Below are 23,923 nucleotides of genomic sequence, written 5' to 3' on the forward strand. Positions count from 1 at the left end.
ATGAGCGGGAGGCTGAGTCGGACAGTCCCATCAAACCCTTTACAAGATTCTATTAATGTTTTTACCATTTGGGTCAAAATCTTTTTCACATAAACTGACAAGAAGTTTCATCACTTCATAATGTTTAATCATCTAAGACATAGTATAGTTTGGTGCTTAAGAGCTTAGCTTTTGGAGGCAAAGTGACCATGATTCAAATACTCACTCTGCCACTTACTGGCTGTGTGACTTTGGGCAAATGAATTAACTGCTCTGAATGTCAAGTTTTCCCCAACTGTAAAATGCAAGTGCTGTTAAGTGAAACCATTGCATAATGTGAGGATTAAGTGAGGTGATCCACATAAAGCACTTGGCATGATGTTTAAAGCACAGTGGACGTTAACACCAGGCTTTACTGAAGTTGTCATTCTCAAGTGTCTTAAGTCACCTTTAAGTCTAAATCACCTTTAGCTCTGTGTTTGTAGGTGACAAGTCTCCTTAAATGCTTCCAGGGAGGCCCTCTGACACTCATACATTAAGTTGGTGGATATTTGCCCCGAGTGTCATTTTCTCTCTTTAAGCAATCAGTGGCTTTCAGCCAGAGCCACTCGATTCCACAATCATTTTCATTTTGTTCCTCAAAACTTACCCAAATTGGTGTATCCCTTCCTATCTGTATTCCATCCCAGTTCACCAAAGTGAGTGTCTCCCAACTGAATGGCCACCACATGCCTGGGACTACTAGTGTTCCACTCACCATTGGTGACAGGTCCTCGTTGCCTCGTGGTGAGTGGGCAGTCCATTCTTTCAGACAATTCATGGCACCATACGTCTCAGATCAGGTTGCCTAAAGCGGAGCCTGAGACAAGCATTTATACCCATGTGATTTGCTGAGGACAGGAAGGGGAGAAGGGGATGAGACAGCACAGAGGACAAGAGAATGGACGGAGTCTGATAACCAAAGTCTTGCCTCTGTCTGACCCACAAAGGGTGGGTCTGGAGCATACTACACCTGCTTCCCACCGGGAGGCAAGTGAACCAGCCTTTGTAACCCTGTATCAGCCAGTCATTGGCTGGGAGTGGGGTGGGCAGCTGACTCCTGGGTGGAGCAGCTCTCTTCACCTGAGCCTCCAGAGAACTAGGTGAGCTATGAGCACCTGGCGGCCAAAACTCAAGAGCAGCTGGGAGACAGGTATGGCAGCCTGGAAAAGGGGACCTGGCCTGGGCACCAGTGCACAACACACACAATGAACAGGTATTCATTAGGTGTTTATTGTAATTCAGGCCATCAGCAGAAGCAGGACTTCAGCAGTGCCCAAAAGCCTCTCACCATCTCTCCAGCAAACAGGTTCCAGTAAACCCTCTTTTCCACGTCATCATCTTTCCCCACCACTCCTTCTGAGACCTTTCCGAAATGCAGGGCGCACCAGACCAGGACCTCCCTGCTTCTATGAACGTTTACTTTCAAATCGAGTGGCAACCCAAGTTGAAACTCATTCTTTATCCACTATCCTATGGGGGAGATCCATTTCAGGGCAACTGGGAGTTAGCACACATACTGCTTGGACCACAACTCAATTCTCAATTCAGTTTGGTCCAACTCCTTCTGTGGATAAAGCCACCCTCATTTGTGTGGTAACAATAAAAAACAGTCCACAGCCTGGCCTATCAGCTCTATTACCCAAAGGTCCCACTCCCCTCTCCCTAAGACGAGACAGATCAACACAGCTTCTCCTGAATTTACAAACATAACTTCTACTAGCTAACCATGGTGCCAGGAGAATCAAAGACAAAACAAAAAAGGTAGAGTGTGTTTCATGGAGAAGCTGTTGACTGAATAAGGCAGTAAGAACACATACCATCTAGCCTCTGAACCTCGTTTTTGCCCAGATATAAATACTTTAAAAATCAATTTCTTTTCAAAGGTTTTAAAATACTCAACATGGGAAAGACACCTGGGGCATTCCAGTGGCTGGCATTACCGCTCAAGTTCATTGCTGAGATGCCAACACCAAGATCATGCTGAAATTTCTCTTTCACTGTGCTCTTCCCTGAATAGATTAGCTGTCAAACAAGGCAGAAACTACAAATGAAGCTTATTTCTACTGAGTTCATGAGGCTTCTCCCAGTGTCAATGTTCTGAGATTCATGTGAAGAATGAGTGCCTTCTGAAGGCTTCCCCCCACCCACCATATCGTTCTCTTCCGTCTAGACTCTCACACATGAACATGTAAGCGAAAGCATTTCCCAATGGGAAAGCAGATCTGTACTTGCTGTGGATGTTCCAGGGGCCTAAGTTCTAACTGAAGGATCTCAGCATATCTGTAGGTTTGATGGCTATGCTGAAGAAGATGCTTGAGGTTATGACTACATTTGTTATAGGAACAGGGTTACTTTTCAGGAAGGCGTCTCTAAAATTGTGTAAGAGCTGTTCTATGATAGGAACCTCTAGACACTTCAGGTCTTTATGGGATCTGTCCTCTCATGACTTCTCAGATGTTTAAAGAGGCTACAACTCCAACTGAAACTCATGCCGCATTCTTTACACTGAAAGGGTTTCTCACCAGTGTGGATCCTCTGATGTTGATTGAGATGTGACTGCAGAGTGAAGCCTCTGCCACATTCATTACACTGATGGGCTTTCAGGCTGGAATAGCTTTTAGGATGTGGTTTGATGTGGGGACACCGGCCAATGCTGTCTCCACACAGATCACATTTATAGGTTTCCTCTGCAGTGTGAGTTCTGTAATGCTGAATGAGGTCTGAACTATAATGAAAGGCTTTGCCACACACGTCACACTTATAAGGCTGCTCTTGCAACTCAAGCTTCTTATCTTCGATCGCCGTTAAGTTCCAGCTGTACGCTTCCTCGCAAACACCATTCTGTTCGTTTCTCTGGCCCACGTGCAGCACCTGGTGCTCCATGAGGCTAACGTACTGAAAGAAGACCTCTCCGCATTCATGACATTGGTGGGGCTTCGCTCTCGAGTGGAGCCTCAGATGCCCGGCAAGGTGTGAACGTCTCCCAAAGCCTTTCCCGCACTCGTCACACTTAAAGGGCCGCTCGCCGCTGTGCACACTCTGATGCTGAACCAGGTGGGACCTGACTCTGAAGGCCTTCCCACACAAGGGGCAGGTGTAGGGCTTCTCACCGGTGTGGACCCGCTGGTGCTGAGTCAGGTGCACGCGCTGGTTGTAGCTTTTCCCACACTCGTCGCACCTAAACGGTTTCTCCCCGGTGTGTATTCGCTGATGCTGGATAAGATGTGCGCTCTGAATAAAGCTCTTCCCGCACTCGTTACATTTATGGGGTCTCTCTCCAGTGGAGGGCTTTTTGTGGGCGTAGGTGACTTCGCTGAAATTCATCCTCTTTGAAGAGGGCTGTCCTAGTATCTCTTTCATGGGCATTCCCTGCTTTCTCTCCAACTTGCCCTGGTGCTCGTGGCCTTCTCCAAAATCTTGAACTGGAGACACATTTCTTTGGAGTCTACCTGTGGGTTCCATGTCTGCTTCTGAAAACTCTGAAATTTTCTTCTTAACATTCAGTTTTATATTCTTACTTCTTCTATTGCCGCCTGCAAAAGTCAAGAGGAAATGAAAATGCTATGGATCCTTTTACGGAAGAAAAGGAAACTAGCAGGAAAAAGAGCATAATCAGATGAAACTATGATGCAATAGGAGTAACGAAGGAGGAGGGGAGCATGTATGTGCTTTGGTGTCTGTTCAGTGAACAAGATAAAGAATAGAGAGCTTACTTGGGAGGGTGATGAGAAAGACTGAGGACAGGTAGTCAGAGGGAAAAGCCAAACACTGTTATTACACAGAGAGGAGAGAAAGGAATTCTGACATGGGAGAGGTGGTAGGAAACGTGGAGGGGATCCTCACCCCAATATGAGTCATGGAGAGAGAATGAGACAGAACAACGATACACAACTAGATGGTGAGAACTGATGAAGACCTGGAGAATGGGAAGCAAAGGTATATGAGGGGGATATGGAGTTGGAAGAATATCCAATTAGGAGCCAGGAAAAAAGAGAAATGAGCCAGAAGAAATGTCGTCGGGAGTTCCCTGGTGGTCCAGTGGCTAAGACTCTGCGCTCCCAATGCAAGGGGCCAGGTTCAGTCCCTGGTCATGGAACTAAACCCCACATGCTGAGACTGAGAGTTCAAACGCACAACTAAGACCCAGAGCAGCCAAATAAATATTAAAAAGAAACAAGCCATACAGTAAAGTGATAATAAAACAGAGGGTAACTCTCCATCCCAGCCTTCTACAGCTGCCACCATCCTCACCCATCTGTGCGATGGTTCTAAGCTGATAAAACAATTCCTGCCTCGTTTATGCTCCGAAGACCAACTGCTCACACCTACATCTTTGGGATTTCTCTCTGAAGTGGCGCTTGAGGTGCTCGATCAGGTGCGAGTGGCGCCCGAAGCTCTTCCCGCACTCAGGGCAGCCGTAGGGCCGCTCGCCGCTGTGCACGCTGTGATGCTGGACCAGGTGGGAGCTGACACGGAAGGCCTTGCCGCACACCTGGCACGTGTAGGGCTTCTCGCCAGTGTGGACACGCTGGTGCTGGGTGAGGTGCACACGCTGGTTGTAGCTCTTCCCGCACTCACCACATTTGAAGGGCTTCTCGCCCGTGTGGATTCGCCGGTGCTGGATGAAGTTGGAAGCCTGCAGAAAGAACTTCCCACAGTCATTACACCTGTGCCCCCTCTCGCCGCTGGTGGGTGGCTTCCGGGTCACGTCGGTGATGGCCCTGAGCTCTCTCTTCTGGGGAGGGGTCTGCCTTGATCTCCCCCCTGGCGGGTGGACCTGCCACCTTTCTACCATGCTGTGAAGGTCGCTAACTTGTCCAAACTCTTGACTCAGGGGAACAATTCTTTCAGGGCCTCCTGAAGTCATCCAGGATGATTCAGCTTCATCAGAAATCTGCTTTACTGTGAGTTCCACATTGTCGTTTCTGGACTCATAATCTGAGATGACAGAGGAAAAATGGAAACGTTAGTTTACTCCCTGCATTCAGGAATAGAGGAAAATTACATGAAACCAACAAGTACAAGCAAGGCACGACTTTGTAAAGCCATCTGCAAAATGACTTCACAATACAGGCATGGGATGAGGATCAGTGAAGTTGGAAAGTGAGGCAGGAAAAGGAAGACAGAGTCAGCAGGAATGGATCAGCGGGATGAGACTGGAAGAGCCGTCATTTCATTTAAGGACAATGACTTCCTCTTGGTACAGGACTTCCGTCCAGTAGCTGTTTGTGAACACCTGTGCTGTGTTAACTATTCGCAGTAAAATCTGATGCTGGGCGACATTGCTAACCCAGTCCTCACCTTCCCCTTCCTATTCATTCACAGCCCGGAGAAGAAAAAGGATCTCTCTCACTTTTCCAATCCCCAAAGAATCTCAGTTGGGTATGAATCAGTCTCAAGGGAAAAAAGCATTCTTTCTACACCTGGAGAGGCCCTATGACTGTTGGGAGCTAGAGCACCGCTAGGTGGTCATTGATGAAAGAGACACTTAAAAGGCTGCAGTCCATTCCCCATGTAACTGGATCAGCAACACATATTTCACTCAAAACATGGGAATTTAATAGAGTCTCCAAAGATAAAGTTTCAGTGGTTAACAGAAAATAGGAATGTTTCTTTAAAGGCTAGAGAGATAGATCATAGCCCATTGAGAACTTTCTAAAAAGATTTTTTGTAAAGAGAAAAATTGTTTTCAAACATTATATAAAACCTCCCTGGCACCCGGTCTGGTATCCTGTGTTTCTAAGGTTGGCTAGTTTCCTACTCATTCTTCTCAACAGCTACATCAAAATGTTTGATCCTGGTCCAGGAAGATCCCACATGCCGCGGGGCAACTAAGCCTGTGCCCCGCAACTACTGAGCCTGTGCCCTCGAGCCTGTGCTCTGCAATGAGAGAAGGTACTGCAGTGAGAAGCCCTCACACCACAACTGGAGAGCAGCAATGAAGACCCAGCACAGCCGAATGAGGAATGAACTAACTAGCTAAAAAAAACAAAGACTTCAAAACAGCTTGGAGAATAATACGCAGAAGAAGTGTGCCAAGTTCTGCAACTTTGAAACCCATTAAATGCCTATAAAGTCACTGAAAAAGGTAAAACAATACTGACTCAAATTAGACCAAGAAATTAATTGTAGGGAATGAAAGAAATTTGGATTACATATAATATTTATACTACATAAGCAATTCCTTGAGATTACCACTAAGATCCCAACAGACAAGTAAGCAGAGGGCATGTGCAAAGAACTCAAAGAAAATACAAATATATATCAATAGTAATAAAGGAAACAGAAAATCTGAAAGAGCAGTAGGACGGGTTCCTTTTTAAATAAAAGCCTGTGAGTGCACCGAACCGTCGGACAATGTAAACTGGGATAATGCTTTTCAAAAGAACTTTGGGCTTATAGGGGATGGGTTCCCTCTAAAGCCCACCAGCCTGGCAGTGACTCTTCCCAGAGGATTCATTCAAAAGAGGCTGCAAACCATAAGCCTCAAACCATGTGCCACAGTGCTGAGGTTTTCTATAATTGCTCCAGGCAGCACAGCCGAGATTAGTTTCCAAGATCATTAACTTAGAAATAGGTTGAAAATCTCATCTGGGGCACAAAATTCAAGAAGGGATAAGACATGTGAAATGCAGATGCCAAGGCGGATGTAACACAGGTACCAGTGATCTGAGAACAGTAATGGAGCGCATCAGCCATCCACGCATGTGGGGTGCTATGCTTCGTTGCTCAGTCATGTCCGACTCTTTGCGACCCTGTGGACTGTAGCCCACCAGGCTCCTCTGTCCATGGGGCTTCTCCAGGCAAGAATACTGGAGTGGGCTGCCACGCCCTCCTCCAGGGCATCTCCCCAACCCAGGGATCGAACCCAGGTCTCCGGCACTGCAGGCAGATTCTTTACCATCTGAGCCATGAGGAAGCCCAGTGGAGCGAACTAGCCAACCATACATGAGGGGAGAAAGAGAAGACTGCTACTTTGATCAGCAGTTCTTAGAAAAGCATAACTACTTCACCGAACGGTTATTCAGCAAAGTGCGAGATGCTTCCCAAACGAGAATTACTCAGTTAGCAATGACTCAAGTTGTCAAGGAACAGAGTATGCTCACTATTACAAATTTATTAAGATCCAATTTTGCAGTTTTAAGCTAAACATAACATTTGCCTGATTGCAAATACTATCCCCAAAGCACTATCAGTTCTCCATCATTCTCTTGGCGTGCTCAGTCATGTCCAACTCTTTGCAACCCCATGGACTGTAGCCCACCAGGCTCTTCTGTCCATGGAATCTTCCAGACAAGAATACTGGAGTGGGTTGCCATTTCCTACTCCAATCATAGTCTTATTATGATGGAAATAATAAGAATAAGCTGAATAAGAAAAAAAAAAAGAGAGAGAGAGATGGAGAAAGCTGATTTACTCTCACAGAAAAACAAAATAGCCAAAATCATAGCAATTACATGCATACACGTATAACACCCTCTGTGCTATACACTTGAAACTAACACGACACTGTTGACCAACTATATCCGACATAAAATAACATTTAAATAAACAAATATAACATGCATGCTTTTACTGGACATGCTAGAAATACTCTATGGATAACAAAATGAAGATGTCCTACACCACACAAACGAAATCATTCTTACCCATGGAAGTCATACTCTCATAATTCTCCTTCCGGTCATCCCTATAGAGGGACTTCTGGGACTGGTCCAAATGTCCCCATTCTTCCAGGATGAAGGACACAGCCACGTCCGCCACATCTTCAATTTTCACCAACTTCTGAAATACGAGATCGCCACTAAATCCTCATTCCCTAGGCTCAGAGGGGAGGGACTGTGCTTCACGGAGGGTGGGGGGAGCGGACCAGGAAAGGACAGTGACCACAAACGCAGACGAGCCCTGGCCCTGGTTAAAGAGATAGAACCCTGATACAGAGTCAGGCTTAAGGCAGCTGCATGCCCAAGAACCGACGTGGGTCCCTTGACGTGGGCACAGGGACGCTGGCTCACCTGGGAACCAGTGGAGAGGAGCGAGGCTGTCAGCTCCTGGCTGTCCTTCAGGGGAAGGGAGGAAACTTGGAGAGCAGGAAGCGCTGAGAGAGGAGAAAAAGAGGAGTCAGTGAGAATCTCTGCCCAGTTCCGACTGCCATCATGTTCTGCTTTTTCTCAAGAAACCACCATGGTGCCCTGTGGCACTGAGGCCACATTCTTCTGGTTGGCCATTAAGATGTTCTACACTCTGGGACCCCACACCTACCCTGTACTCAGCCTTCCCCTGAAAACACCAGGGTCCCTGCTGTGGTTAAGCAGTCAGGATGGTCCCGCTGCTGACTGGGGATGGGACCATTCCCCTAGAAAGGATGCTCTCTGCCCAGCCAAGGTCAGACCTCATCACCTCGAAGAATATCCACAGGCCCACATTTTCCATGAAGCTGAAGCACCACCAAGAGCCCAGGGCTTCTCGAGCTTTAAGGTACAAACACATCACCTGGGGGTCTTGGTACAGGGTAGATTCTGCCTCAAGGGTAACGGGGTGTTCCCCCTATTGTGCATTTCTAACTAGCCAGAAGGTGATGCTGGCACTGCCACTCTTGGGACCACACTTGGATCATTAGCAAGGCCTTAGTCCACCCTCTCTCCCTTCAAAAAATGACTGTGGTTGGTTCATAGACAGCCGACTAGTTTGCGTCCTAGCTGGTCTACAAGTAAATCTACTCTGTGTGTTATGAGAACAGGCAGATAAAGCAAATCTTGCCTTCCAAAACCTCACTGTCTGAGGGGGAGGGCCGACTGGAAGCCTTACTGCCAGCACAGGGCAGAGAGCATTATCCTCAAGGTTCACCCAAGTTCCAGCAGGAACAGAGCGGGGGCATCTGCAGAGTGGACAGCAGGAGGTGGGAGCAGCAGGAAAGCCTTTCCACAGGAAGTGACTCTGGAAGGAGGGGTGGGATGGAACGAGGTGGGATAAAGGTGCCTTCCCAGTACAGTGACCCACACGTGCAACGCCTGGAGGGTCTGGTCTCCAGATGCTGGTGACCATCTGACCCTCTGCTGTCACCTCTGCTGCTCCTTTGTCTGAGATTCATGGTGCATCTGGACCTGCCTCATGCACCCTGACCTGGACAGATCCACCTGCTATTAACCTTTCACCTGATGACTCAGACCTTCCTATGGTGTCCCGGGTCCTAGAGATGTATTAACATATGCATATGGAGCCTGCTTGTATCCCAGGACTAGGAAGATGAGCAAAGACCCAAAAAAGAGGCGACAATGGTTAGAGATGAAAGCCAGAAACAGAGATGGATCTGAACCCAGTAGTGTGGCTAGAGTCAAAAGAAGGCGTGAAAGAAAGGGATGAACATAGTCTACACCAAAGCAGTAATTATGAATACAGACTACTTTCCAATATAACTGGAATAATTAGAATAACTACATCCTAAATAAGTCCACTCATATTTTTTGAAGTTCCTGTGAAATCCACTGTTTCTAGCTTTTAAGAAAATGACCTTAGCCCTCTCAAGCTGAAATGAGTCCCAGGCACAGAAAACTAGCCCTCAGCGCCATCGAAGGCATGAGGGTACAGCCTGCCCCAGAGCATGAAACCAACCACCCAACCTAGTATTTTCCGTTGGAATAAAGCGAACTGGCTGGGTCTGGCCAACAGGGCAGAAAAGAGAAGCAACAGAAATGAGCTGGACACGACTTAGCAACTAAACAACACAACCAATATGGGGTCCCACCTCCAACCCAGGTGGTATATACATCAGATCATCTGAGTAAATCTTAAAAATTCTAAATTCTAAAATATATCCAGGGGCTTCCCTGATGGTCCAGTGGTTAAAACTCTGTGTTTCCAATGCAGGGGACATGGGTTCAATCCCTGGTTGGAGTACAAGGATCCCACAGGCAGCAGCGCTTGGCCAAATAAAAAAAGAAAGACTCTATAGCCCATAGCAAGAGATTCTGATTAGAGGTGACAGACTTGTGGACATATATCCTCATAAATGAGATACTAGGTGTGCACTTTTCCTCCTTGACGTGTCTCATAGTTAGTAACAGTGAGGTGAGGGTAAGAGGGATTGAAGGAGAGAAAGAGAGGTCCTTGTGAAACACAGATTAAAATCAGATTTCATACAAATGGCCGAACAGCCAGAAGTGCAGTTAGGAACTGGAGGGCTTTGTCAACGTGAGCCTTAGGACAACAAAATGAATGAGGGAGAGTTGGAAAACCACTGCAAAACCACAATGATACTTTCATAAAAGATTTCTAGATCTTTTAACAGTACCTGTACTTAGACTTGTCTTCAGCCGCAATATAGGTTTCACATGGCATTAGTATAGCTTCTAGCCGGCCTCCAAGCTGACCAAGGGCTCGATTCCCCGCCCCAACCCTTCCCAACCTCCAGATGATGCTAACTGCGGAGAGGCTGCCCAGACCTAGGTCTCTCACTACAAGAACAGCTTACCCACACAGCCGGGATGCCCACACCCATCCCATGGAAGCCCAGATTCTAACCGTCTTCCTCCAGAAGATGAGGCCCCTGTGGCTCATGTTCAGCCTGGGGATCCACAGGCAGAAGCTGGTGACTGAAGGACTCAGGCCTGGCTCCAGGTGGCACGCTCTTCGGAGGAAGCCCTTCAGGACACGCCACAATCTGCCAATCACAACCACATTAATCAGCACGTTATAGGAAGGGCCAAGAAAGAGTCAGATATACAGATAACACCACCCTTATGGCAGAAAGCGAAGAACTAAAGAGCCTCTTGATGAAAGCGAAAGAGGAGAGTGAAAAAGTTGGCTTAAAGCTCAACATTCAGAAAACGAAGATCATGGCATCTGGTCCCATCACTTCATGGCAAATAGATGGGGAAACAGTGGAAATAGTGACAGACTTTATTTTGGGGGGGCTCCAAAATCACTGTAGATGGTGAATGCAGCCATGAAATTAGAAGACACTTACTCCTTAGAAGAAAAGTTATGACCAACTTAGACAGCATATTAAAAATCAGAGACATTACTTTGCCAACAAAGGTCTGTCTAGTGAAGGCTATGATTTTTCCAGTAGTCATGTACGGATATGACTATAGCTGAGTGCCTAAGAATTGATGCTTTTGAACTATGGTGTTGGAGAAGACTCTTGAGAGTCCCTTGGACTGCAAGGAGATCCAACCAGTCTATCCTAAAGGAAATCAGTCCTGAATATTCATTGGAAGGACTAATGTTTAAAAAAAAAAAAAAAAGGAAGGACTAATGTTGAAACTGAAACTCCAATACTTTGGCCACCTGATGTGAAGACCTGATTCATTTGAAAAGACCCTGATGCTGGGAAAGACTGAAGGCGGGAGGAGAAGGGGAAGACAAAGGATGAGATGATTGGACAGCATCACCGACTCAATGGTCATGAGTTTGAGTGAACTCCGGGAGTTGGTGATGGACAGGGAGGCCTGGTGTGCTGCAGTCCACGGGGTCGCAAACAGTCAGACACAACTAAGTGACTAAACTGAACTGAACTGAAGAAAGAGTCCAGCAAGTTCACATTATTCTTTCATTCATTCTTTGCCCAAGTATTACCTGTGTGTCTACAACAATCCAGGACTAATTACACAGTGGCTGAATAAACATGGCCTACGTCTAGTTGAAGACTTCTTCCATTAAATACACTGACACACAAATAAATACACAATTATAAACTGTGTTACATGTCAGAAAGAGAAGAATGTGATGCCGTGAGGCAGAACAGATGAGACCTATGTTAGACTGGGTAGCCAACAAAAGGCTTTTCTGAGGAGGAGTCACTGAAGTCAACACCTGGAGGATGAAAGAAGTCAGCCAGGAGAAAAATGAGGAGTGACCCAGGCAGATAAAGTGACATACTCAAAGACCCTCAGGCAGAAAGCCAGAGTTGGCCAAGTTTAGTCAAGTGGGAAAAAAAAGAGAAATGAGCTTGGAAAGATCAATATATGACTCAACAACCACACTCAGAGACCCAGAAGACCAGGTTCAAGCAGGACAGACAAATGCCAAGACTGGGGCTAGTGCCTAACTGGTGTGTCTCTATCCTTCTATTACACAACCTTAGGATACCCATAGCCAGTCTCTCTACAATCTGCCTCTTCTGCAAAGTACTAGCTCAATGCCATCGAAGCAGGTAATCAGATCCTGTTTTGAGATAGAATTGCTCTCCCCGCCTCTCACCCTTCCTTATGTTTCAAAAGCACTTTCAATTTTAACCCTCCTGGTCCTGACAAAACACAGGAATTACATTAAGAGGCGGCTAGGGACTTCCCTGCGGGTCCAGCGGTTAAGATTCTGCACTTCCGATGCAAGGGTGAGGGTTCGCCCCCTGGTCAGGGAACTAAAATCCTACATGCTGCAAAGCCAGAAGAAAAAAAAAAAAAGCTGCTCCAAGACAGAGAGGACAAGCAGAGATTTTTTTTTAAAAGACAGGGAAAACAAAAAAAGAGGCGGCTGCAACACAGTTGTGGCAAATATGACTCTGCATGGAAGCGTGTGTCTCCTTATAGACCTGTTCAGGACAAGTGAAGAAAATGCCAAAGGGCACCTGGGCACCAGTGAAGCGGAGCAGCCCCAGAGGTCCCAAGAAGCGGACAGAGAAACCCATAAGGAGGGACAGAGGATACGCCTGGGAAAAGGCTTGCCAGAGACAAGAACTACCTGGAGATAAAGATGAGGAACAATGTCAGGGATACAGAGGGCAGGAAGGGAGAAAGGCAATCACAGTGAGCTGAGCAGACCCTTAGGAAAACCCGCACCTCTGGGCCTCAAACCCTGACTGATTCCCACCCAGAAATGATCTGAGTGTTCCTTTCACAGATGGGGTGCATGTCGCAATGACAGAGGTCAATGTGTGATACCTGCTGTAAATCCTCCATTTAAAAACGCTCTGAAAAAAAAAAAAAAAAGCTCTGGGGGACTTCGCTGGTGGTCCAGAGGCTATGATTCTGCACTCCCAGCATGCAGGGCCCGGGTTTGAGCCCTGGTCAGGGAACTAGACTCCATATGCCACAATTAAAGACATCACATGCCGCAGCTAAGAACCAGCACAGCCAAATAAATAAGTATTTTTAAAATAAATAAAAATGCTTTTTGCTTTAAACTAGGATTTTGAATATTTATTACTATAAAAGAGTAGGGTAAAGTTTGTCCGCAAGTGAGTTAGTGTTAGTGTTACTAACTCAGTCTTGAGTTAGTGTTACTTACTCAGTCTTGTCTGACTCTTACAAAGACCCCATGGACTGTAGCCCACCAGGATCCTCTGTCCATGGCATTCTCCAGGCAAGAATACTGGAGTGGGTAGCCATTCCCTTCTCCAGCGAATCTTCCCAACCAATGGGTTGAACCCAGGTTTCCTGCACTGCAGGCAGACTCTACCACTTCAGGCACCAAAGGAATAACCAAATGGCACCAGTAATCTTTACTTCCTGTCCTAACAGAAGCAATAAAAAGATTCAAACACTCCTGTCTGCAAGACAAACATTCAGCTCAGCTGCAGGGTCTGGCAGAGGATCTGCTGTAGCCCACTTTGCTGCCCCCTTGCCTCGTGGGCTGAGCCAGCCCATGATCTGAAGAACCTGAGGACGCTCTGGAACACTTGACACCTGAAGGTTCTAGAACACTCTGACCCAGAAGAGAAGAAGAATGAGGCTGGTCCGGTACAATGAAGGGCAATGGCTATGAAGAATGAGGCAGCTTCTCTAACTAGCTTCAAACTCATAGACCTAGGATCCCTAATTTTTGTTTCTTCACTATCAAAAAAGCAAAATTAAAGTTTTGGAGAATGTGGGCCTACCAACAGGAGGGAAGTAGAAAGTCAGGTGATAAATGAGTAAGAAAGGGTAAGAAATGACAAAGGAAGAGAAGAAGAACAATGTAAAGCTACAGATCCTCCCTTAAATGGACATCTGATTTCGGGTCATCCCAACAAAAATATCAACAGGAGTTTTGGGGTGGTAGAAGGTAAGTATTCTAAAGTTCACATGGAATAAAGAAAATATTGGGGAAAAAAAAAATTTGGAAGGGAGAAGGGCAGACCTATTGAATACCAAAACACTTTGCGGAGCTCAAATAATTAAAATACTGATATGTGAACAGTGGTCATGTATGGATGTGAGAGTTGGACTGTGAAGAAGGCTGAGCGCCGAAGAATTGATGCTTTTGAACTGTGGTGTTGGAGAACACTCTGGGGAGTCCCTTGGACTGCAAGGAGATCCAAGCAGTCCATTCTGAAGGAGATCAGCCCTGGGATTTCTATGGAAGGAATGATGCTAAAGCTGAAACTCCAGTACTTTGGCCACCTCATGCGAAGTGTTGACTCATTGGAAAAGACTCTGATGCTGGGAGGGATTGGGGGCAGGAAGAGAACGGGACAACAGAGGATGAGATGGCTGGATGGCATCACCAACTTGATGGACGTGAGTCTGAGTGAACTCTGGGAGTTGGTGATGGACAGGGAGGCCTGGCGTGCTGCGATTCATGGGGTCGCAAAGAGTCAGACACGACTGAGCGACTGAACTAAACTGATAAGTCAACAGACAGTAAGACAGTAAAATAGAATAAAAAGAACAGAAATGGACCAAAATACATGGAAAAATTTGGTATTTAATAAAGATGACATTTTAGTCAGACAAGGAAAAAAAGGGATTGCTATACAAGTTGCTGGACTGGAATGCAAAAGTAGGAAGTCAAGAAACACCTGGAGTAACAGGAAAATTTGGCCTTGGAATACAGAATGAAGCAGGGCAGAGACTAATAGAGTTTTGTCAAGAGAACACACCGGTCATAGCAAACACCCTCTTCCAGCACCACAAGAGAAGACTCTACACATGGACATCACCAGATGGTCAACACCGAAATCAGATTGTTATATTCTTTGCAGCCAAAGATGGAGAAGCTCTATGCAGGCAGCAAAAATAAGACTGGGAGCTGACTGTGGCTCGGATCATGAACTCCTTATTGCCAAATTCAGACTTAAATTGAAGAAAGGAGGGAAAACCACTAGACCATTCAGGTATGACCTAAATCAAATCCCTTATGATTATACAGTGAAAGTGAGAAATAGATTTAAGGGACTAGATCTGATAGATAAGAGTGCCTGATGAACTATGGAATGAGGTTCGTGACATTGTACAGGAGACAGGGATCAAGACCATCCCCATGGAAAAGAAATGCAAAAAAGCAAAATGGCTGTCTGGGGAGGGCTTACAAATAGCTAAGAAAAGAAGAGAAGTGAAAAGCAAAGGAGAAAAGGAAAGATATAAGTATCTGAATGCAGAGTTCCAAAGAATAGCAAGACGAGATAAGAAAGCCTTCCTCAGCGACCAATGCAAAGAAATAGAGGAAAACAACAGAATGGGAAAGACTAGAGAACTTTTCAAGAAAATGAGAGATATCAAGGGAACATTTCATGCAAAGATGGGCTTGATAAAGGACAGAAATGGTCTGGACCTAACAAAAGCAGAAGATATTAAAAAGAGGTGGCAAGAATACACAGAATAACTGTAAAAAAAAGATCTTCATGACCAAGATAATCACGATGGTGTGATCACTCACCTAGAGCCAGACATCCTGGAATGTGAAGTCAAGTGGGCCTTAGAAAGCATCACTACGAACCAAAGCTAGTGGAGGTGATGGAACTGCAGTTGAGCTCTTTCAAATCCTGAAAGATGATGCTGTGAAAGTGCTGCCCTGAGTATGCCAGCAAATTTGAAACTCAGCAGTGGCCACAGGACTGGAAAAGGTCAGTTTTCATTCCAATCCCAAAGAAAGGCAATGCCAAAGAATGCTCCAACTACCGCACAAGTGCACTCATCTCACATGCTAGTAAAGTAATGCTCAAAATTCTCCAAGCCAGGCTTCAGCAATACGTGAACCGTGAACTCCCTGACATTCAACCTGGTTTTAGAAAAGGCAGAGGAACCAGAGATCAAATTGCCAACATCCGCTGGATCATGGAAAAAGCAAGAGAGTTCCAGAAAAACATATATTTCTGGTTTATTGACTATGCCAAAGCCTTTGACTGTGTGGATCACAATAAACTGTGGAAAATTCTGAAAGAGATTGGGAATACCAGACCACCTGACCTGCCTCTTGAGAAACCTATATGCACGTCAGGAAGCAACAGTTGAAACTGGACAGGGAACAACAGACTGATTCCAAATAGGAAAAGGAGTACTTCAAGGCTGTATATTGTCACCCTGCTTATTTAACTTATATGCAGAATACATCATGAGAAACGCTGGGCTGGAAGAAGCACAAGCTGGAATCAAGATTGCCGGGACAAATATCAATAACCTTAGATATGCAGATGACACCACCGTTATGGCAGAAAGTGAAGAGGAACTAAAAAGCCTCTTGACGAAAGTGAAAGAGGACAGTGAAAATGTTGGCTTAAAGCTCAACATTCAGAAAACGAAGATCATGGCATGTGGTCCCTTCACTTCATGGGAAATAGATGGGGAAACAGTGGAAACAGTGTCAGACTTTATTTTGGGGGGCTCCAAAATCACTGCAGATGGTGATTGCAGCCATGAAATTAAAAGACGCTTACTCCTTGGAAGAAAAGTTATGACCAACCTAGACAGCATATTCAAAAGCAGAGACATTACTTTGCCAAGAAAGGTCTGTCTAGTCAAGGCTATGGTTTTTCCAGTGGTCATGTATAGATGTGAGAGTTGGACTGTGAAGAAGGCTGAGCACCGAAGAATTGATGCTTTTGAACTGTGGTGTTGGAGAAGACTCTTGAGAGTCCTTTGGACTGCAGGGAGATCCAACCAGTCCATTCTGAAGGAGATCAGTCCTGGGATTTCTTTGGAAGGAATGATGCTGAATCTGAAACTCCAGTACTTTGACCACCTCATGGGAAGAGCTGACTCATTGGAAAAGACTCTGATGCTGGGAGGGATTGGGGGCAGGAGGAGAAGGGGACGACCGAGGATGAGACGGCTGGGTGGCATCACCGACTCGATGGACATGAATCTGAGTGAACTCCGGGAGCTGGTGATGGACAGGGAGGCCTGGCGTGCTGCGATTCATGGGGTCGCAAAGAGTCGGACACGACTGAGCGACTGAACTGAACTGAACTGATACAAGTTGCTGGGACAACTGGATAGACATCTCGAAAAAAACCTGAGCTATAAACACTGCAAACACACCACTGCAAAATGAATTCCAGGAAGATCAATCATTTCAAAGGGTCAGACAAAAGCAATAACACACAATGGAGAAGAAACAATGAGAGAGGGTTCTTATAATACTGTAGCAGAGACAGCCTTTCTAATTATGGTACAAAACCTGGAAATCATAAATTAAACTATTTAAACTGACTGCATAAAAAGGAAAAAGAAAAACCAGCAAAGCAAAAAAATCTCCATAAGCAAAGACAAACAACAAAAGGAGGAAATAACTCTTGCAACTCAGATGGCAGACCCAGTGGTTGCTTTTTCTAATAGGTGAATACAAACAGAGAGTTCACAAAAAAGAGTATATGCACAGCCTTTTAAAATATGTACAGTGATCAAGCTCACTCATAGTAAGAAAAAAATGCATGTTAAACTTGCAAAGAAATGGAATACTGCGTCTTTCAGATTGGCAACAATCTCTAAGTCGGATAACTCTGTGATACCAGGCTTTGCGCAAAAAACCTCTCTGATACATGGCTGCCAGGGATATAAATTGGTATAACCTCTGCAGAGGGCAATCTGTCAATAGCTACCCAAACTACAACTGTGTATGGGCTCTGAGCCAACAACTGACTTCTCAGTTTTGATTCTGCAACTAATAATGGATGGAAAGGATATTCGTGGCAGCAAAGTTTGTTAAAGATTCAGAGACAATTGAAAGGAACAACTTAAATAGCCTTAAATTATTGTACATCCATACAATGTAACACAATGCAGTTTCAAAGAGTGAGGCGGCGCTCTATGCACTGACATAGAACAAGCCAGGATACACTATAGGAAAAAAAGCTGGGACTTCCCTGGTGGTCCAGTGGTTAAAGAATCTGTCATGCAATGCAAGGGACATGGGTTCAATCCCTGGTCTGGGAACTAAGATCCCACATGCCAAGGAGCAACTAAGACTGGGCACAACTACTTAAGCCCACACTATCTGGAGCCCACACCACACAACTAGAGAGTCCATTCACAACTAGAAGATCCCGTTGCTCCAGTGAAGACCCAACACACCCAATAAAAAAGTTTTTAAAGAGCAGTAAATACATTTAAAAAAGAAAAAAAAGCAAGAGGCAGAAGGGCAAGGTGATGTAAAAAGCATTTGTGTTTTTTTTAAAAAACGTCATACACGTAGACGCTAATAATATACAGAATAGTGTACCTCTGTAAGGACAGACAAGTATCATGGGACAATGGTTGCCTCTGGTGAGAACTCAGGCAGCTGGGGAATTAGGGGTGGGAGGGGCACTTACTTTTCATTACAACCTTATGCACTTTTTGAATTTTGTATCATGTCACTCAAAAAACAAACAGGGTAATTTAAAACAAACAAAATCGCAGACTCTCTTCTCCAGATTAACACATGGATACTGCTTCTCTTTGCTGGAGTGGCAGGAAATCTCCACAGTGGACCTAATCCCAGGAGAACAAAAGAATATGAATGAAGCACCAGGGCGCTCAAGACCTCACCCCTGCTCAGCTGCTCCTGAACTCTCTTCCTCCTTCCTCATTGTTCTAAGGCCTCCTCTTTCACTCACCTGTTGCTGACGTTCCTCTAGTTCTCTTTGTATATTTTCTACCACGGCCACAGCCTCCTCTCCGCTTTCCGGGTGATGCTCTCTCACCCAGGTCTGGAACTCTTCAGGCAGGATGGTCAGGAACTGCTCGAGCACCAATAGCTCCAGGATCTGCTCCTTGGTGTGTAGCTCTGGCCGCAGCCACTCACAGCAGAGCACCCGGAGCTGGCTGAGGGCCTCCCGGGGGCCTGACGCCTCGTGGTACTGGAAGTGCTTGAAGCGCTGGTAAAAAGTCTCGAACGCCGGCGGACTGTATTCCTGCATCCAGGTGCAATCTTCTTCTTCCACCTTCACTATCAGAAGGTCTTCTTGCTCTGGTGAAGTCTCCGAGGGAGGGTCTAGGTCTATAACTTCCCCAGATCCTGTCATTATCATTCCAACTCAGCGGGATCTCGCTCCAGGTAAGCTGGGTTACACTGATCGAATCCGTTTCTTTGCTCTCTGAGATCTTCTGAAGGACACCTTCATTACTATGCAACCTACTGATATATTGGAAATCGTTATTATCAAAGAGATGACAAAGAGGTCATCTACCCTAAAGATGGCCATGCAGCAGAGTAACTGACTGTACAACGTGATCACTCCACCCACAAAATGATCAACACAGAATATTTCTAATATTTAAAAAGTGTACAGGAGAGAGAGCAATAAAAATCTGACCTATGGCCTCATCAAATACAATTTTAGTGGTGAAGAACGTTATATTTCATATAAATAGTAGGACGACTTACTAACTAATCCAGACGCAGCCGCTCCTTCTCTCTACCACAAGCCAAACTTAAGTCGGAACAGAGGTCAAAAACGTTACAGTGGTCAAAGTTGGTCTTGTCCCTCAAGCCATAAGAGCTTGGTTGACCAACGGGAGATTTCAAGGGTCCCGAAGAGAACCAGGGTTTTAGGTACAGATTTTGCACCTGGATTGCGCACCATCGCCCCTGACCCCGAGCCACGGAAACCAGACTGGTCAAGGTTAGAGACAGGACTCTCGACTGGACACAAAGGCCATTCCTTTTGCTCAAGGCCCCCGTCTCTGGGAGCTCTCCTGGAAGACCAAGCTCCCGCAGCCAAGGGTGGGGAAAGACGGGTTTCTTCTTACAAACGGAGAGAAAAGCCGAAGCCGACACTTCGCAACACTCCCTCGCCGGAAGTAAGCATGTCCAAGCATTCCTGACCGGCGGGGTAGAGCCAGAAATCCCACCCCCGGCCCCCACGAGAGCACTTCCGAGTCCTCTCTAGGAATCCCGGAGGTCCTTGCCTCGCCACAGGAGGAAAGTGCCCGCCCCAGGCTCCGCCCTAAGACCCGCCCCCGGAAGGGCTGTGGGCCAACCGGCTGGGAGATGGATCCCAGTCCAACCTCCAGCAACACGGCCGTTCCCCGCCCACCCAGACACAGATACTTCAACGCTACAGCAGAGTGGGAAACACGGCCACTCTCTGTCCCCACTCAACGCCAGAGCCGTTTAAACAGTCCGAGTCCGCCCCTTTCCTTGGAGTGGGGGCAGAGGCGGGGACTTAGGTGTCCAGAGCGCTTGCTTGGCCACAGTTGCTAGTGTCTGACTGGCCGTGGAACTTGCGCTCCCTCACCCCCGGCGCTCTTCGCCGCAGTTCGAAATAGGTCCGTACCTTTGTGCGAGCCGGCAACCTTCACTTCTCTTTAATGGACCCTTCGGTTTCTACACCCGAATCCACTCGCCACTCCCCTCACCCCGTCTCCAGACACACCCACCTCCTTACCGCAGCGGTCAGCTCAGCCGGCGGAAACATCCAACGTCAGACCCGAGCCCCGGCGGCTCGGGGGACTACATCTCCCAGGAAGCACCGCGCGGACCACGCCCTCTAGCCAATAGGGCAGCGGCTCTCTTCGCAGCCTCAGTCTCATGGTGCTGGGAAGCAGCGAGGCGTTTCTTCAGAGGCCCCAGTGGAGGCCTGACTGTGTCTGGGGGACTCGCCTCCTGGCGGCGGAGAGAAGGCGCAAGGTCCGCGTTCTTGAGAAGTGGACGGAGCGGTGTTTTCAGGGCTTCTCTAGCCAGGAGGGGTCCCATCTTTAGTAGTCTCATTTTGTATCCATTTGCGAAGTTACTCGACAGACAGGACAAGAATGTCTTACAAGTCACGAAGTGAATGAGGCTCACCGACTCCACTCTGAATTAGAAGGCATATATCCTCCTTAAGGCAGGAGAAGGGGACGACAGAGGACGAGATGGTTGGATGGCATCACCGACTCAACGGACCTGAGTTTGAGCAAACTCCGGGAGATGTGAAGGACAAGGAAACCTGACTTGCTGCAGTCCATGGGTTCGCAAAGAACCGGATACGAGTTAAGCGACTGAACAACAGCAAATCCTTCGATACTCCCAGGAGTTTTATTTTTATAGTACGTTGTGAATTTTCACTCAAATCAGAGATAGGATTTTGAGAATGCCTTGCTCGTGCCGTGGTCTACCTTATGAATGAAGAAATGCAAAAAATTCCTACTATCAAAAAAAAAAAAAATTCCTACTATCGTCAAAGAGATCTATAGCTGGAGAGGCTTAAATTGACGCTGCGGTTTGTGCTATGTAGTATTTTTATGGTTTCACTTTTTATATTTAGAATCGTCAAAAGTTCCGGCCAAAAAAAAAAAAAAAAAAAAAGGACGTGAAACCACTGAATCGGTGAAGTAGTATTTAGTGAAAGTTTATTGTGTACACACTAAACGTCAGCAAACCGGGAGCACTCAAACCAAAACATGGAATGAGGGTCAGAGGTATATTGTTTTAAAGCATCTTATATAGGATGGAGGCGTGCTTGAGTACCAAGTTGCTTCAGTCGTGTCCGACTCTTTGAGACCCTTATGGCTATAAATTTCTCTTCCCTCTTAAGCCATTATAATAGTTTGCTCATGTAACTGATCTTGTTTTCTTCTTGAATTGGCTGCTGAGGTTTCTCAGAGCAGAACTATGAGCTATCTTTTGTCAGTATACAGGAGTGTACAGTGGGTAAGTTCTAATCCCGTCCTATCCCTGGCTCCCATCTTACTTATCCTTACTTTGTTTTCCTTTTCTCACTTTATTTACTTGCACTTAATTATTTTTTTAAAAGATGAGACATTTCTTCAGTTAACTTCTATGGAAAAAGCACCAGAAAAGGCATTGGGAACACAAAAATATATCATTCAGTGATATCAGTGGGAGCAGATGAAAGCACTTGATGTTCTGTAAGTGAAGACAAAAGTTACATTACAGGAGAAAGGGAGAAAAGAGCTAAGTAAATCACTAAATCATGATCAGAATCCAGTCATACAACCCAGACACTGGAACTAGTGGAGCCAAACCGGTAATCAACAGGAAAGAAGACCTATTAATACATCTCCTCTCTCTGGGAGAAGATGAAAAATGCTTGTACTGTCTTCATAGTACATAATATTCTCTTCAGGATTCCGTTACTAGTTACATAGATGGATATTTTCTGGAGCTGGATTTGCCTGTGCCATAGAGTTTATTTGTGAATTTGCATTCTGTCCTAATTCCCTTACCATCCTTGAGCTTATCAACTTATGATCCTATTCAAAGCCTTGTCCTGCAATACTGGGAAAAGAACTTTTAACTTCCTGCCAGATCGTGATAGCGTTCCCACACAGATGAAGAAGTAGATTTGTGCAGTTTCTGCCCTCCAGAGACTTTCAAACCGCCTGGAGAGATGAGATGTAAACATTCCACAAGTTATCTCATTAAATTATCACATGTTGCTCCAGATTTGTAAAATGACAAAGATGAGCCTTGAGAGTAGTGAATTTTTTAAAGTGATTTTTAACAAAAATTGGGCTTCCCTGGTGGTTCAAATGGTAAAGAATCTTCCTGCAATGCAGGAGACCTGAGTTCAATCCCTGGCTGGGGAAGATCATGTGGAGAAGAAACTGGCAACCCACTCCAATATTCTTGCCTGGAGAATTCTATGGATGGAGGAGCCTGGCAGGCTACAGTCCATGGGGTCACAGAGTCAGACAGGACTGAAGTGACTTAGCTCACACACTGGTGTAGTACATATGCATATATGTGCATTATATAAGATATTTGATTATATTTACATGGACTGAGCAACTAACACTTTCACGTTCAACATGAAAAATAATCCTGAAAAATCTGCCTTTGCCTGTTTCATGTCCTATTAATGTCCAATCAAAACAGATCACAATAGACTAGTACAGCCACTTCAACTGCTAGAACCTAAAGTAGGAATTGACTACCTGTGCTTTTGCACAAACTTTGGAAATAATTTTTAAAGTTTATAATTTAAACTTTAGTCCATAAATATGTTGTATGAAATCTTGACCCTGCTTGGGAATTTGCATTCATAAATCAGGACACTAATTGTACTTAAAAATGCTTTTTAAATGAATTTACCCTTAATGCAACTTACATAGGGCTGCCCTGGTGGCTCAGTGGTAAAGAACTCACCTGCTAAGCATCAGACGCCGGTTCGATCCCTGGGTTGGGAAGATACCCTGGAGAAGGAAATGGCAACCCACTCCAGTATTCTTGCCTGAGAAATCCCACGGACAGAGGAGCCTGGCAAACTACAGTCCTTGGGATCACAAAGAGTCAGACACAGCTGAGCACAAACACACACATACGTAGCTTAGATAATTCTTCATTTCTTAAAAATGCAGTTGATTTAATGTAAATGTTAAAGTATGCATGTGCTAAGTTGCTTTAGTTGTGTCTGACTATTGCCTATATATTTAACCCATTTTTAAATTAAAATATGTCTTCACTCCACATGGACTTTTTAAACTTAGTCTCTTCTGTGAAGCCTTTTACTGTACACTCGCCATCAGACATGGTTGATTATTTCCATCTCTGCTGATACAAACAGATGCTGTATACACCTCAGAGCATTGCATTTGCCACGCTGTCCTGTAATTTCAGTGTCCGTCTCCACTAGGAGACTGTGAGCCACTTGACGACCGGGACTACATCTTCCTAGTTTTGCACCTATAGTGTCGACCATGATGCCTTTGCATGTGGAAGACACTCTACAAACTTTTCTTGCCCAAGTGTAACCGGTGGATCAATGACCACTTTATTGTACAACTGGAACTTTTACCTTTCCCTGAAACCAAATTTATACAACTTTCTTCACAGATAATTT

The 23,923-nt window shown here is 45.6% G+C and overlaps 1 protein-coding gene across 6 annotated transcripts; it reads right to left on the reverse strand.

Moving 5' to 3' along the window:
• Positions 1–1,227: 1,227 nt before the first annotated feature.
• ZKSCAN5 (zinc finger with KRAB and SCAN domains 5) lies at positions 1,228–21,562 on the reverse strand. Of its 6 annotated transcripts, none has more exons than XM_040262640.1 (7): positions 19,525–20,040; positions 18,755–19,275; positions 10,543–10,681; positions 8,037–8,119; positions 7,671–7,806; positions 4,351–4,959; positions 1,228–3,554 (listed from the first exon to the last, which is right to left on the reverse strand). In XM_040262640.1, the coding sequence occupies exons 2-7, from the start codon at positions 19,166–19,168 to the stop codon at positions 2,437–2,439; spliced, it is 2,499 nt and encodes an 832-aa protein (XP_040118574.1). In that variant the 5' UTR covers positions 19,169–19,275; positions 19,525–20,040; the 3' UTR covers positions 1,228–2,436. The 6 variants fall into 6 exon arrangements, with proteins under 6 accessions (XP_040118574.1, XP_040118588.1, XP_040118597.1 ...); XM_040262654.1 differs by lacking the exon at positions 19,525–20,040 and adding an exon at positions 20,528–21,562 and having other exon boundaries at positions 1,236–3,554; positions 18,755–19,272; XM_040262663.1 differs by lacking the exon at positions 19,525–20,040 and adding an exon at positions 20,528–21,562 and having other exon boundaries at positions 1,236–3,554.
• Positions 21,563–23,923: the final 2,361 nt, after the last annotated feature.

This window comes from Oryx dammah, unplaced genomic scaffold, assembly GCF_014754425.2.
Source record: "Oryx dammah isolate SB20612 unplaced genomic scaffold, SCBI_Odam_1.1 HiC_scaffold_2, whole genome shotgun sequence".
Lineage (NCBI taxonomy): Eukaryota > Metazoa > Chordata > Mammalia > Artiodactyla > Bovidae > Oryx > Oryx dammah.

Excerpts from the sequence above, each read along its gene's own strand:
- ZKSCAN5 (XM_040262640.1), bottom strand. The coding sequence starts at position 19,168 with ATGATAATGACAGGATCTGGGGAAGTTATAGACCTAGACCCTCCCTCG. Across the intron at positions 8,120-10,542 it reads TCATCTTCTGGAGGAAGACG|CGCTTCCTGCTCTCCAAGTT; the intron begins GTTAGAATCTGG and ends CTCCTCTCTCAG. Across the intron at positions 4,960-7,670 it reads TGAGAGTATGACTTCCATGG|ATTATGAGTCCAGAAACGAC; the intron begins GTAAGAATGATT and ends CTGTCATCTCAG.